This window comes from Ceratosolen solmsi, unplaced genomic scaffold (assembly GCF_000503995.2).
Source record: "Ceratosolen solmsi marchali unplaced genomic scaffold, CerSol_1.0 scaffold29, whole genome shotgun sequence".
NCBI classification, from domain to species: domain Eukaryota; kingdom Metazoa; phylum Arthropoda; class Insecta; order Hymenoptera; family Agaonidae; genus Ceratosolen; species Ceratosolen solmsi.
The window spans coordinates 10,835,320-10,851,997 of NW_011948417.1; the positions used below are offsets into that span (position 1 = coordinate 10,835,320).

General features: G+C 20.8%; 1 protein-coding gene across 2 annotated transcripts in view; it reads right to left on the bottom strand.

Moving 5' to 3' along the window:
• Nucleotides 1-393: 393 nt before the first annotated feature.
• Nucleotides 394-16,678, bottom strand: part of Nep2 (M13 family metallopeptidase neprilysin 2) — a 28,920-nt gene continuing 12,635 nt past the window's right edge. The window contains exons 2-11 of one of the 2 annotated variants that reach the window (XM_011496587.1): nt 10,049-10,197; nt 7,020-7,118; nt 6,482-6,727; nt 5,718-5,929; nt 5,179-5,355; nt 4,654-4,975; nt 3,530-3,702; nt 2,363-2,654; nt 1,433-1,683; nt 394-786 (exon numbers count right to left, since the gene is read on the bottom strand). In XM_011496587.1, the coding sequence (XP_011494889.1) occupies nt 448-786; nt 1,433-1,683; nt 2,363-2,654; nt 3,530-3,702; nt 4,654-4,975; nt 5,179-5,355; nt 5,718-5,929; nt 6,482-6,727; nt 7,020-7,118; nt 10,049-10,197 (2,260 nt within the window). In that variant the 3' untranslated portion in view covers nt 394-447. Of the gene's footprint in view, nt 787-1,420; nt 1,684-2,362; nt 2,655-3,529; nt 3,703-4,653; nt 4,976-5,178; nt 5,356-5,717; nt 5,930-6,481; nt 6,728-7,019; nt 7,122-10,048; nt 10,198-16,678 lie in introns of those variants that run through there. The other variant, XM_011496586.1, reaches the window with a different exon arrangement.

Consider the following 16,678-nt stretch of genomic DNA (forward strand, 5'->3'; position numbering starts at 1 on the left):
AGTTATTTTCACAATCTTTTAATACCAGTATCATAGGTTCATATCCTGTTAAAATAAATCTGTATGGGATTCTATAAAAATAAATATAATTAATACTGAAATTTAATTTATAAAGGAGATTAAAATATACAATAAAAAAGATTTTAATTTTCTCAAAAATTTTCTAAATAAGATTATATACGAAATACAAACTAAAATTAATATTCCAACTATAAATTTTAATTTTTAGTCACTTTTCAATTAAAATGTTTAAGTATTTCATAATATTTCTCGATAATTTCCATTTTAATTTTTCATTTAAATTTGTTAATGGTTAATTAACAATTTTAATTATCTTTAAATACTTTTAAATACATTTTTTAAATTAGAATATGTTACTCAATTCATTTTGTTAATTTTTATAAAGAATTCAATATTCCTATTTAATTTCAAGTTTTCTCTTCCTATCTACCACACGGCACATTTCTTTTTCGGGTTCATTTTGGAACCCAAGGGGCAATGAAAGTCTTTGGCAAACTGATCCATATTAGACAGAGGACCAAGAACACGGAATTCACCGGGACTGTGCACTCCAGTTGTAATACGAAGTTTAAGAGCTTCCGGTCGATATTTGCTACACCACGTATTAGCTGCACTGATCCAAAACATTTGCTGACCAGTGTAATCGAGACCCGGTAATTTAGGTTCAACACCATTGCGTTGTACCCATTCGTTGTATGCGAGATAAGCCTCCTTTATACCACCGTTGTCTGCAATGTTTTCACCTTGAGTATTGATGCCGTTCAACTGTAACGTTAATAAGTCATTGTCATTTTTAAATAAAAACCTTATGATTATCATTACAAGTTCATTGAGCAAAAATTGTAATTTATATTAATTTAAAAAAAATCTCAATTAACTTAAAAATATTAAAATTACACATATTTTTTATTAATTATTAACAAATTATGACTTTTTTCATATAATTTTCATTACTATAAATGAAAGAAAATAATTTGTCAATCATATGAGATTTAGAGTAAATATATTTTTTTAATTCTATACATATATAAGTTACTTTATTATAAATTATTAATAATAGCATTAAAAATATATAATAAATTAATTTATAGCATTTTTTAAATTTAGTCATTAAAACTATAATATATTTTTAATTTAATTAAAATAAAATAATTGATTCATAGTTTAAAATTGTTTGATAATTATAACATTCTAAAATTTTGTATGTATAAAATAAAGAAATGAAAAAAAAAATATATGTAATTTATAAAATACAATGAACCTAAAATATCAAATATAAAAACTACTAGTCCTTTTATATTATTAATATTTATTTAGTATTTATTGTTTTACTTCTTTAATAAATAATTTAATAACCAATGTTTTATGATCTATTAATATATCTATCAATGTAGCTTACATTTTCACTTACATTAAGAGATACTTCGGAAGCAGTATAATTTCCGTACTGATGAATAATACATTCAGCTCGTTTTAAATATCGCTCTTTAGTTTCTTTAGCCCACCATTCTACCAAATTTCCTTCCTTATCAAATTGTCGACCCTGATCATCAAATCCATGCGTAATTTCATGTCCCATAACGAATCCAATAGCACCATAATTCATGTATCTAGGTCTGTCATTGCTAAAGAATGCACCTTGCAATATTCCAGCCGGAAATTCTAAGAACAATAAGTAGATATATTTAATTTTCAATTTAAATTATTTAAATTTATTTAAGTTTATAAATTATACGTTGAAAATATATATTCCGTATGTTACATAACTTAATCTTTCAAGTTAAACTTACAGGTACCGAAACTTACAAAATTAAAAAGTTACATTAAATTACATTTATATCAAAAACATTATAAATGATATAATTCTATTTTCTCTTCAAGTGAATTAAAATATTAATATTAAATTTATTTTCATGTCACACATGCACACACGCGCGCGCGCGAACACACACACACTCACACACATATGAAATAAAATATATTTAATACTATTATAAACATACAAGAAGTATTTCGTTAAGTTAATGAGATTTAATGAGATTCAAAAATAGTATTACGATACTATAGCTCTATTTACGTTTAAAATTAAAAGAATTTAATAACATTTAAAAGGGTTTATTTATTTATATTAATAACTTATAGCAGAAATTTTATTTTATTGATAAAGTTTTTTTCTATTTTTGTATTCACATTTAAAAATTATATGTTACGATACAAACAGAATATTTTGATTAATCTAAATTGTTTTATATAACATACAAAAAAATTCAATAATAAATCTAAATTTGATATGTCATAATAAGTAGTAAATGAAAATCAAATAAGCAAAAGCATTATTTACGTATGCTATTTTCAATTGATGAATAGAAGGCATTAACGATTGCAGGCCTTCCATGAGCGATCCAATCACTTTTGTTTACCGGTTTCCTCAATTTTTCGAAAGAATATTCGGTGCCGAAAAGAGTTAGATTAAGAATACTTTGCAGATAATTTCCCGGAGTTATTTCTAATTTTTTGTAGAATTTTTCGAGTTTCTTATCATCAAGTAATTCATCAGGATACGCTATATGTGTACTCATCGACACAGCTTTGTCCAGTGCAGATTTTCTTGTCGCTTCATCCATCCAATCCACCTTAAATACCAACAATTTTATTATATACATATATGGCTTTATTTTTCACTATGTAATTATAACATAATATCGTTAAGATTTTCGTTAAGATTTTGATTCGTCAATGATTTACATTAAAGCATTACATGAAAATTATAATTAAAAATTAATCCTTTTTTTTCTTCATAAATTAAAAATAAAAATAATTGACTTAATTCTAATGTTATTTCCTTATTAATGTTAATGTTTCTTTTTATTTTATGTTATTAATTCTGTACTTTATTACATTTACATATTATAAAATAGTTACATGTTTTTTTATCATTATACCGCAGCTATAATCAATTTATCAACATTTTATTATTTACTAAACTATTATATAAGACACATAATAAGATGAAATAAGTAAAATTAAATAATAGATATTTAATCTAAAATTTTCAATGTTTCTTTAAGTTCTATCATACGTTTAAAATGAAAATTATTTATTATTAAGTGAATCCATAGAGAATTAAATTATACATGTTCTTAATATCGCATTATCATCTAGCCTAGTTTGTATTTGGAATAAAACTAATAATAGATGGTTAAACCTTTTGTTATTTAATATGTTTTTATATATTTTTAGTTTATATATATATATATATATATTAGTTTATATATATTTTACTAAATTAGAAACTTTTTTGTACAAATCCTTTACTAGTAAAAATAACTTATAAATATATAAATATATAAGTATATAAATATATAAATATAAATATACTCACACAACAGTATGATAACATATTTCAATTACTCAGAATTCTATTTGTAATATAACGTTTGAAATGAACCATTGCTTAAAGTGTTTATTATAAATTGGTCTATTTTATTTAAAAAAAGTTTATACTAACCATTTTCAAAATTTTCATAAACTGTTGTCTGATATCAGAAACCATTTCAACCGCATTTTTCTTGGCATCATCCTTAAAGTATTTTCTAACATAAAGCGCGCCTATACTGATTGAAAAACTACCTGATACTATTTCAACGCATTCTTTCCATCTTGGCTCACGTTCAGTCTTACCTGTAATTTCAGACGTTTTTCTTAATATTTAAAAAGTAAAACCTTATGTTTAAAAACTTATCAATGTATCGATTGATTAATGTATAATATTATATAAATAATATTAAAAAGCTATATATTAAATTTATATATTTATATTTGTAAATAAAATGAAACAAATCATATGCTTATTATAAAAAATGTATTAATAAAAATAACTATTTAATTATAAATATTATTAACCATATATATTCTTTAATTTTATATGCGAAGTCGAAAGATTATTATATTTTTTACGTTATGTATTAGATATTTGTTAATTGGCAAGAAATGAAATATTGTTTATAAGAATGTAATATATTTCACATAAAGTGAATTTATTACTTTCTCTAAAAATATAAATAAAAACAAAATTAATATTATTTTAAATTAAATTGGATAACTTATACGATATATAAATCGTGCATTGGAAGTGACTATTGCAAGTAACTTTTCGTATCAACTGTTATTGTTTTTTTATAAGCTTTCATGATGTTATAAATTTGTTTTTAATAATACGCTCGATCTAAAAATCTATGTCAAAATTAATATGTATGATATTAAATAATTAAATGAAATCTGATTAATTTTTTTTCAATAGTAATATTTTGTTATTTAAAGTTCCTATTGCTTAAACTAGTTAGTATAGAAATTATCAAATCATTTTAAAACTTTAACAGATAAAATTGTAAATTTCCTTTTTTATGTAGATTATAAATATTTGTAATTATTAAATAATGTTTGGATTTAATAGTGATATAAACAAAAATAATAAAATAGTACCTTATATTAAAATTAAATTAAAATACTCTAAATTATATCTCTAACTGAAGAAGAATAATTACTATTATTTGTTTAATATACAACTCTCAAAAAATAAACATATAAACTATTAAAACAGATCGATAAGTAAAAAATTAAAATTTTACTTACCGTTAACAACAGTTGAGTAAGCAAGCTGTACTTTACGTATATCATCGGTCAGGTAACTAACGGAACTCGCAGCAGCTCTAAACATGATATAGTTAGCTTGCACACGTTTTGATGTTTGCTGAAGGAGTCGTTCAAGGTCGCTAATAAAACTTGGTACGTTAACAATAACTTGTTCATCTTCAGTGATGCTAATGCCAGGTAATAGTAATGTATTAAAATATTCAAGCCACGGTATTGTGGGAAAATTCTTGTCGAGCTCTCGCACTGTCATCAGATTGTACAAGGCAGTAGCATTTCGACGTTTTTCACTTGGCAAAGAAATCTGCAATGAATTAATGAATTACAATTCGTAGGTTTCTTTAAAAACCGCAATTTACATAATGTTATAATAGTTATTTATTGTTTTCAAATAATAATGAAAGTATTAAAACTCTTATTGCTGATTTAATAAAATTAGAAAAGTATTTTGATAGTAACAACTAGCACAAGTTTTTGTATAAAAATTTTAATAAAAAAATTACTCACATTAGCAAGTTTTATTTCAAATTCTAAAGAATCTTTGAGTTCTTTCATAGCATATTGTCTGTCGGCTCCTAGAATTTCGGCGATATCAACCATGTAAATATAATAAGCTTTTACAATTTTGTCATTAAATCCTTTTGACAGATATTCACGCGACAGGCCCAATGATGCTTGATCTAACTAAACATAAAATTTAGTACTCCATAGTTTTAAAAACCAAAGAAATTTATTAATTTCAGGTTATTTTATTAATAAAGACATAAATTTATTTATTTATGTTTATTTGTAATTAATGAAAACATACTAATAATATAAAGTTGCAATGTGCACAAAATCAAGAATTACTTTTGTACATAACTAAATGTATTTTCAATAATTTTATTTGAAAAATATCAAATAATACTTTTCAGAACAATGACTACTAAATTGTAAGTAAATTATATCCGCACAAAAATAAAATATAAAATTACATGAGAATTATAAAACCAAAATGATCTTCATATAAATTAAAAAATTAATTTTATTATTTTACAAATACTTACATCTATAACGCGCTTGGTACTGTTTTTCAAATCAATGCCAATACTGAAATCAAGGAAATAATCAACTGAATAACCCATTCTACGGAACTTATAAACAGATTCTTTCCAGTTAAAGTTACTATCAATCCAATTATCACCCATTAAAACAGGCCAACCACCAAGTTCCTTCAGTATTTTATGAAGTGGATCTAATCCTTGTTCTTCGATTTTTGCTATATACAAAATGTTTATTTTAATAAAGATGTTTATCGCTTATAAAAATTATTCGTAGGTGTAACATTTCTTATAATTATTCTTCAAATTAATACAGTATTTTGAAAAAAGGAAACCAGATATTTTAATTAATTTTAATTTTAAATAAAAATATTTTAATAAAGCATTATTTTAAATAATTTGCTACAAATTCATAATATTCTAAATGTTTAAAAATCCAATATTAAATTATTTACATATGATTAAAGAGTTATTTTATGTATACATTAGATTGCAATTTAAATAAAGTTTATAATATTTGAGTTCAATTTCATTAATAAAAAAAACAATAAAAAAAATATATATATGTATATATATTTATATAAAGGATAAAAAAAATTGTATTTAATTTAAAGAAATAAATAATACTCGTAAAAAATGAATCATTGAATTATTTATTGAATTTTTTGAATTTATTGAACTTTAACACATTTTATAATTTTTAGTAATGAAATTATATTTATTTTAATTTAATATATGTTTTTAGTTTTATATTAAATAAATTAACTCACATTTATTCATACAAGACTTATAAAGCGTTTTGACGAGTCTGAAAGGTCTTGGATCATTTATATTACTTTCTTCCTCGATGCTACTTCTCAGCTGTTTCTGCAATTTGTCACTGATGATACTAAAGGTGTTCACACTGGTTTTATCATCAGGAATAACTGTGTTTTTTAGGAAATTACCGCAAGCGAATCGATAAAAATCGTCACAAGGCTCTACACTTGTATCCATATTCTCCAAAATTAACGATGCTTCATATTAAACACAAATAATTACTTAGTTTAATAATAATAATAATAATATAGAATTATTCTTTTTATGTAAGAATTTAATAATTTAATTATTATTTAAGAAGTTGTTACTCTATTATACTGCTATAAAAATTGTCTAATTTTGATAATTATTTTTACAATTAAATTATCAATTCATAAATATTAAAGATATAAGTTTTTTAAAAATTCCAAAAAAACCTGTTTCAGTAATTTGATTGTTTAATATGTAAAAATATAAAAACTGAAAGCCCCTTAACCGAAATTCACATACCCGTATGAATGCATCCTGGTGTAAGGCAGATATCTTCATTAATTAATTTCTCCACGATTTGAGGCATTTTTCTGGAGAATGGACCGCTAACAAGAGCTTCTGCTGTAAATATTAGGTATTTACAAATGTATGTAAATCAAGGACAAGTTATGAATACGCATTAAATACGAATAAACACTTATATATTAATTATCTATATTCTATAAGTAATATATTACAATAAATGATAATATATATAATAACATATATAATAATATATAAAAATTATCGTACTTGCAAACAATAAAAATTAAAAAAACAATTTCTAAAAAAGAATTGCCTTTTTTATTATAAAATTTCTATAATTTCTATTTTATAGTACAACATATATAAAACTTTAAATAAATATAATAAACATTTTTTACTTAACTTTTTATTATAATAAAGTAAAGAAAATAAACTATTTTGATAATAATTTTAGATATCCATATATATTCAGATTGTAACAGAACGAGTTTAAAAAACTATTATAAGTCGTCAATGGTATAAATTATTTTACGTGATAAATTTTTTATAGTTAAAATATCAACGAATTTAGAAATGAGATGGAATAGATGTTCAACATTCATATAAAAATGAATATCGGTCAATTGAAGTATCATAGATAATAATAATTCTAAAGTATATTGTTTGTTTGTGTTTAATGGCGAAAAATAGAAATAAAAACAAAAATTCCAAATTATATTAAATGAATGGATTAAAAATAATATTATTAAAACAATTAAAGCAAAAAAATAAGAAACGTTAAAGATACAAAATACTTCTGAAATACTGAAGAGATAGATATATTAAAATTAAAAATTTTTATACATATAAAATAAAGATTTATAATTTAAAAAAAATTAAAAACTTTATTTCTGATATATAATCTATTAACTATATCAAAATAAATACAATTCAGATTCTTTTCCAATGGTAGACGTAGATAAGATATGCAATGATATAATTATATATGATACGTTAATTATAAATATTAAAGTATTCAAATAAATAATGATTTTTTTGTCTAAAAGTTTTTTTGTCTAATCTGAAATGGTAATAAACTCAAGCAATTATATGTAAATATTAAAAATTATTATGTGACAACTACGATAAAAAAAAGTAGAACATTTATTGATGATATAATCTGAGAAAGTTGTAAAATTAAAAGAAAAAATTTTTTTTAACATTTTTAATTAAAAAATGTTATATTATAGACTAAATATTAAAAAAGGTATGTCATCACTGAAATTTTACCACGTTAATCTGATTATTAGATTATGAAATTTAATCGTATTGAATGTTAATTAATCAACTTTTATTTTAGAACAAAATTATTAAAACTTATTTAATATAATTAATAACAAATAATAATATTTTATTAATTTATGTTACGCAAAAAAAATAATGACATTGAAATTTTGCTTCTTATAATGGTGAATTTTACAGATTTATAGGTTTTTATATTTTTGGAAATTAATTATTACAAATTTTACGTATCTATTTTAATTTATTCTTATAATTTTTTGAATATGTATATTCTTTTAACTCGGAGTTTATTTATGGCTATTTATATTTAATGTATTTTCGAATTAGCATATATAAAAGTTTGAAATAAATCTAGAAATATTAAATATAAAATAGTAACTGATAATATATACAATTAATCAGTTATTTTATCACGTTTTCGAATATTTTTATCAAATCAGATTAAAAAAAAAAATTTGGATAATTTTAAATATTGGATTTGGTTTTAATTAATATTAAATTATTATTTTATCTGCAGAAACTCATTTTTAAATGTTTACTGTATTTAAACTACACACACACACACACACGCACACGCACACGCACACGCACACGCACACACACACGCACGCACACACGCACGCGCACACACACACACACACACACACACACACACACACACACATATATATATATATAATATTGATTCATAAATACTTGAAGATGAGAAATGAAAGGAAATTGCTGTTACAGATTTCAAAAGTATAATTTAGAAACTCTAATGAAATAAATGCTAATTCCTTTTAAAAGATATAAAATTGTTTCAAAAGTCGTGAATCAGGATTCACAAAAAGTAAAACTAAACAGAAGAAAACCTTATATTATGAGCATAAAATAAAAACGTAAGAATTTCTAATAGAAGATTTCTATACAATAACTTAGAAGTCTTTTTACGATATTGTTATAATAGAATAGAAAGTTTGTCTAAATATATCTACAGTAAAAACAGTTGTATATGTTTGTAGACATTTTAATATTTTATTAAAAAATAATTTTAATTTTCATAATTGAAATAAAAAATATTATATACAAAATGTATATATATAAACTGTTTTTCATATTGCTCAAACTTGCAAACGATAACAAAAATATATTATAATGAAACTAGAAATAAAATTACATAAAATAAAACTTTAACCGAAAAAATTTCATTTACACAATAATTTATAATTTTTAATGTAAAAATGAAAAATAAAAAAAAATTATGTACGTCAAACAATAATTTACAGTAAATAATAATAATTTTGATAACTAAGCAAGCAATAAATAATAAGTAACTCAAATATTATATGTAACATATGTTTAGAAGATACATTATAATAATTTAATAATTCTATGATGTTTCAAGATATTAAATTCGTTTTATTTCACAAAACGAAATAGAAATTTAATTACAATTAAAAATGGTATAAATAATTATTACTTTTGTTTAAACAGATTATTTATATATATCTAATAAAAAGCCTTATTTGGTTATAAAATTTATTATTTAGAAATAAGGAAATTTTTTTTATAAAATTATTCTTATACATACAATTTATTGAACAAATATATTTATAATTTTAATGATCTAGTTAACAAAATTATATAATAAAAATTAAGATGTTTAAAATTGCCACAAAGTTTGTACCTATTTTCAAATATTAAGTTTCTCAATAATATTATTAACAAACCTATAAAACAAAAATAATATTAAAACTTACCATGCGTAAGGGGTGATTCGCAAAGAATGATATTTGACGCAATAATCCCAAGACCTATCGCGAGTGACGTTGCTAACAAAACAGCGCATATTGCCACAATTATTAAACCTCGTTCAATAGCAGAACGTCTTTTCCACCATGTTGGATTTCTAAAAAAGAGTAGAAGACAAGAGTAGTAAACAAAATACCACTGACATAGTATGTATTCTTTTTTCTTTTTTATTTTGATTTTACAATAACAATCGTAAATAAGTAGATAAGCAAAACTGCGGATTCAAATATAATAATTGTTGTCAATGTTAATATATTTTGTAGAAAAAAGTTAAAAAATTTCAATTGATGATATTATTCTTAGATTAATTTTTTAACGTAAATTTTTGTATTTAAATTTTTATTAATTAAATAAAAATTGAATTGTTTTTGTCATCTTTTTCATAATTTTAAAATACAATATATAATTTCATTATTCTAATAATTCTATATTAATTTCTTCAATTTAAAATAAAATATAAATATATCAAGTTTTATACGTTACTTGCAATTTCAATTTTTCAAAGTTTTAAAATTTCATGAATAAAATGGTTTAAATAATATTGAACAATAATAAAACATTTTGAACAGTTTACTAAAATTAAACACAAATTCCATTATTTTATTAAAACTATCTCAATATTATCAATGCGTTAATTGACTGTAATTACTATCATTATAATTAATATGTAAAAAACTTTTAATAATTAAAAAATATATAAAAATTTAATTTATTTAATATATAAAGTTATTATTAAGTTTAATATTAATACACATTTGATTGTAAAAAATTTAATGGATTCCGTTTATATGATTAACCGCATTAAAAAAATTAATCTGTAAAATATATTAAAATGCTGTATTAAGAAAATTTGCACATTTGAATTACGCATAAAGAACATTATAATCAGTTATCGTATTGTATTTATTATTTTATTAATTATATTAATAATTGGAATAACGTATAATAAAAAATCATTTTATTGATATTTTGTCTAAAAATATTGAAATGTTATAAATTTTGCATAAAATATATATTCTAAACGATTTAAATTTGTATTCTTTCATAAAAAATACTTTGATACTATTTATGATTACACAAAACAACTAAAAATGTTTAGTTAATATTATACAATATTGTATTAATATTCAGATAATAAACAAATGAATTTTAATTATTAGTAATATAAATGATTATTTTCATTCTTATAATTTTATTATATATTAAATAAAATATAATCGACTAAAGTTATTTTGATTTAATTTTATTTATTTATTTAATTTGAGAGATATGATATTTCAAAATATCAGTAAAATCATAGATGATATATGTCAATATTTTCCGAGTGACTTGTGATAAAATAAATAATAAGTGGAAAGAGATCGAACTCTACTCATACACTTCTTACAATAATTACACTACAGCATTTTCGTTTTGTTTAACAGAAATTTACTAGAAATCTGTTTTTTTTTATTTATTTATAACATTGAAAAAGAATCCTCTTACGAAAGAGCAACATTGTTACTTGCACAAAAAGAAAATCAATTGCCTGTCTAGAATTAAACCTATAACATGATGTCAAGAATACTTTTTTAGCGTTTTGGTTGCAACAGTAGAAGTTAAAACCTACCTTATGTACAATCTAGTTTGGACTGAGCTATCATCGGTATTACGACGCCGTTATTTATAGTATCTAGTATCGCAAGCCAATGCACGACCTTCTAACGAATCTTTGTTACATTCTGTAAAGGAGTAAATCCTTATTGCTACATTTACAAACCAGTTTGAAGTTTTGTCTGTATTTAATACTCGTCCCCATTGTGTGTAATTTTATAAAGTTATTCTCTCTTTTTAAACAAACCTTCATAATTCTTATTAATTGTACAATAGGAATACAATTTTTAGAAATTTATAAAAGAATCAAACAAAATTATATACGTACAATGTTATTTTCATTTTTCTTTAAAATGGTTTAAATTTAATAAATTTAATATTTATTATTATTCATAAATACAAAATACTGAAAATATCTATTATTTATAATATATTATATTATACGTTTTACCTTAAGAACTTGATAAATATTTTTCAAGACATTGAGAATATTACAAAAAACATTAATATCTGATAAAAATATTTTCAACTATAACATTTTAGTTTTCAATACCATATAAGACATGCACAGTTATATTTATCAATAACTATGTAAATCCTATATCAGAAAAACTAAGCAGCATTTTTTAATTATTGCATAATTTAACAATTTAATGATACATAAAAAATACACCGTATTTGTGGGGAAATCAACAATCTGTACGATAAAAATTTTATGATTGTATCATACTTCAACTGAAATGCTTGACTTAATTCGAACTTTATGAACTATATCCCACCAAAATATATTATCAATATATATAGTACGAATTGAATATTAACAATTATTGCTTATGCGGTTATCTAATTTTTCGACAGTTCAGTAATTCATTTTTTTAAGGTTATTTTTTTAAATTATAGAATTTTAATTCATCAAAATGAATTTAGAATAATTTAGAAGTTTATTGAAAAGGCATCATTGTAAATATTATGTTAAAAAGATTGTTACTTTAACAATCATTCTTATTAAACAGCATAAAAAGTATTTTTTAAATATTTTTACTATGAAAATAAATAAGTATGATTTAATTATAACTAGTTTATATTAAGCATGTTATATATTTATTATATTTTCGATGCGATATAAGAACATTTTGTAGTAAGTAATTCTAATAAAATATTGTTCTGATTATTAATTCCTTTAAAATGGTTATAGTCTATAATAAACTAGTCATATTTTCATAATAAATATTAGTTATTTTCATTTTAAACTATTAATAGTTAAATATCAATTAATTATAAAATTGGTCCATAATTAAATTACTGTTTGGAAATATATTTATCGATGATCTTGTAGCGAAATCATTTATCAATTAATAATAATTATTATATAATATATAATCGTAGATTATAAAAAAATCTAAAGATTTGATAAATCATTATTTAAACAGTTATTATATAACTTTTCCATAATCGAAAATGACAAAATTATACATTATATAGTTACAATAATGTAATAAAATTTATCATAAGGATATTTACCTGACTGTGAATAGAGATAATTCGTTAGATACATTAATATCTTATATTTATACTATACTTAACTAGTGTACAAATATATTTATATAAATATTACATTTGTTGTGCAATATATGTGATATTAAGATTTTGCACGTGATAAAACTTTATTGAAATGGTATAATGTACTATTTATTGTTGAACACATATAACTGGGTCGCTGCCATAAAATAAAATATAAATATGCTTTGGCTTTTGTTGATTAATCAAGCTTGCATGAAATTATATTATTCTACGGCTCTGTTCATTCAAAAACAGTCAGATGCAATTCAAAATTACATATTCGATATTCTAACATTTGAGAAATTGATATATATATATATAATTTGAGATATATATATATATATATATATATATATATATATATAATGTATTTATATATATAATATATATATATATATTGTTTAATCAATATTAGTTTTATGCTCTAATAATTATGTTAAGTATATGAAGGAATAAAACAACGAATCTAATGTTAATTTTTAATATAATTAAAATTTCAATATGTTATTGTATATTAATAATTATTTTATATACACGTATCGGCTGTTTGGTATGTTTTTATTTATCATATTTTATTCCGTTTTTATCATTACTTCATTATTTTATTTTTAACATATCTGTATAATTAAAAATAATTAAAGGCTGAACACTTCTTTGCGTAATTCACGTACTCTAAAATAGATTATTAGAATTTCAAAAATTATTATATTTATAAAAAGTAGTGGATTACTTTTACTTCTATATTGCAAATATCTTCAAATTTTTAATTATTTTATTGATTGAGTAGTAATATATTCATATATACATTCTTTTCACATCTATATTTATATGTTTATATGAATATTTACCAAGTAACCAAATACAAAATATACTCAATCATATATGATTTTTTTATCTAATATTGCCTTTATATACTTTATATTGACAACGCAATTTGTAAATAAAGATTAGTTATGTATTACATTGTGAACTAGCAAACATTTCATGCATTTACATATACTATATTTTATTAATTTAATTATTCATGAATAATAGCAAATAAATATATATAATTTAATCAAATGCTGATAAAAAATTTTTCTATGAAAAATCCGCTATATTTTTTAATTATTTTCTGTTTGAATATCGACGTTTATTAAACAATTCAAAAATATTGTAGTGATTTATTTATTCTTTTTAATTGTTTTTATTCTAATCTAACAGAATAGTACTTTTTAAAATGATTTCAAAGTATAAACCAATTACACAATGTTATCATAAATACTTTTTCAATTTATGTTTATAAATTACACAAGAAATATTTTTTAGTACAGGCAAAAGTAATTATTCGAGTCATAGAGATAAGTCTTATCTAATCTGATCTGATTATATTTTCTATAGTTTTTGGATAAATCGAAGATACACATGTATTTAGTAAAATTACAATATTAGTTTGTAAAATTAGTTATTTTTAAACAATTATCTTCTTATATACAAGTATATAAGCAAATAACTTTAATAATATTATTTCACCTTTACCAAATTTTATGAATGCCGGACTTTTATAATTTTTATAAGTACCGACTTATATAACTTATCAATATAAATTATATAGCAGATTACGGTGCATATATAAAATATCAAATACGAGATTTCGAAACTTGAACTTTAATCATCTTACAACACAAATATTAAAATAGTATTATAAATAAAAAACAACATCGATTGAAAATAAATAAACACTACAAACTAAGTAATCAATGTTTATTGATATATTTATTAAAATTAATTTCTATATATTTTCTTTTATTCCTCCATTCATGTCTCATTCATTCTTTGATATTTAACATTAAAAATTATTTAATTTGATATATTATATGATTTATTTTCACCATTATTATTTGTAAAATATAAATTTTTAATTGATCGATTCTTCAAAATGTATTTACAATTATTTAATTTTCCTAACGTTTAATGCACAATATTAAAATTCTAAGTAATATTTATTTTTATTAAAAAGTTAAAATAAAATCAGTGTTAGTATTAAACTTAATTTTTATAAATATTTAAAATTATAAATATAAATATAAACATAATATTATAAATATTTAATTTTAATGTTAGATATTTTTCATCTAAACAGAACACATTATTTGAGAGTAAGAGGAAAACGAGAATTATAAAGAAAAAATTCAGTCAATCAGTGTAATAACTTTATATTTATTAGAATTAATTTAAATGAAAATGCTTACTATTTCTTTATTAAGGAATTTACAAAAGTATATATATATTTCAATTTCATCAGCGTAAAAGTTCTAAAAATATTTGTTAAAATGAATAAACAGATATATTTTATTTATTAATCTTAATAACGTACACTGAAATTCAAATTATATATATATATTTGTAATTTTTATTTAAATAGAATTTCAATATGTAAACGTATTTACTAAAATGAATATAATTTTAATAAAATGTTAAATTAATCCAATAAAATCTTGATAAAACTATATATATAGTTATATGCACACCATTGATTAAAAACTTATTGTTAAAATTTAATAATACACATACTTTGTAAATTCATTATTGGGTATCACCGATAGTATTTACACTTGTCGGTAAGATATTAAATACGAACGCAAAAATTAATTAAACAGTTATCAGAATACAAATGTAAAATCAGTCGTAAAATAACATGTTAAAAATTTAAGTTATAATAAAACATTATTTAACTTGTTTGTTAAGGTAATAATTGGAACTTGAATGAAATAATTTTCATTTAAAATAAAAATAATGTTTTATTTTAGTTTTGTGCGTGTATGTGCGCCTGTATGTGTGTGTATGTAGGAAATAAGTAAGTACATAAGTAATGATAGGCACATATATAATTATATATAATTATTTAAGAAATTTAAAAAAGCAACAATAATAAGATTGTAATATAAAATTTGATATAAAAAAAATTAAAGTGTAGCTATTAAAATAAAAAAAAAATATCTAGATTTTATTTTATATCCAAGGAAAATTCTCATTAAAATACGTCTACAGATATAGCAATATTCATTTATAAAACTATTTTACTAAAACTTTTTTATTAATTAATACCATAAATACCATATTTATTTAATGTTTTATTAAATATTTTACTTTAATTATAACATAAGGATAGACTGAAGGAAAATTAAACGAAAGCAAAAGATTTTTCAACAAAATACACATTGTACGATGAATTGTACATAAATATATTCTCCTTTATTAATGTAATTTAAAAAATAATATTCAACAGATTAATTAAATTAATATTTTTATATCTTTTATAATATAGTTCTTCATAAAAAATATAATATGTTAAAATATTTCTAATGTAATTATTAACAAATGATTCATTCATCAATTGAACATTGTTGAAATATGATAATACGAACATACTACTCTAAATGCTG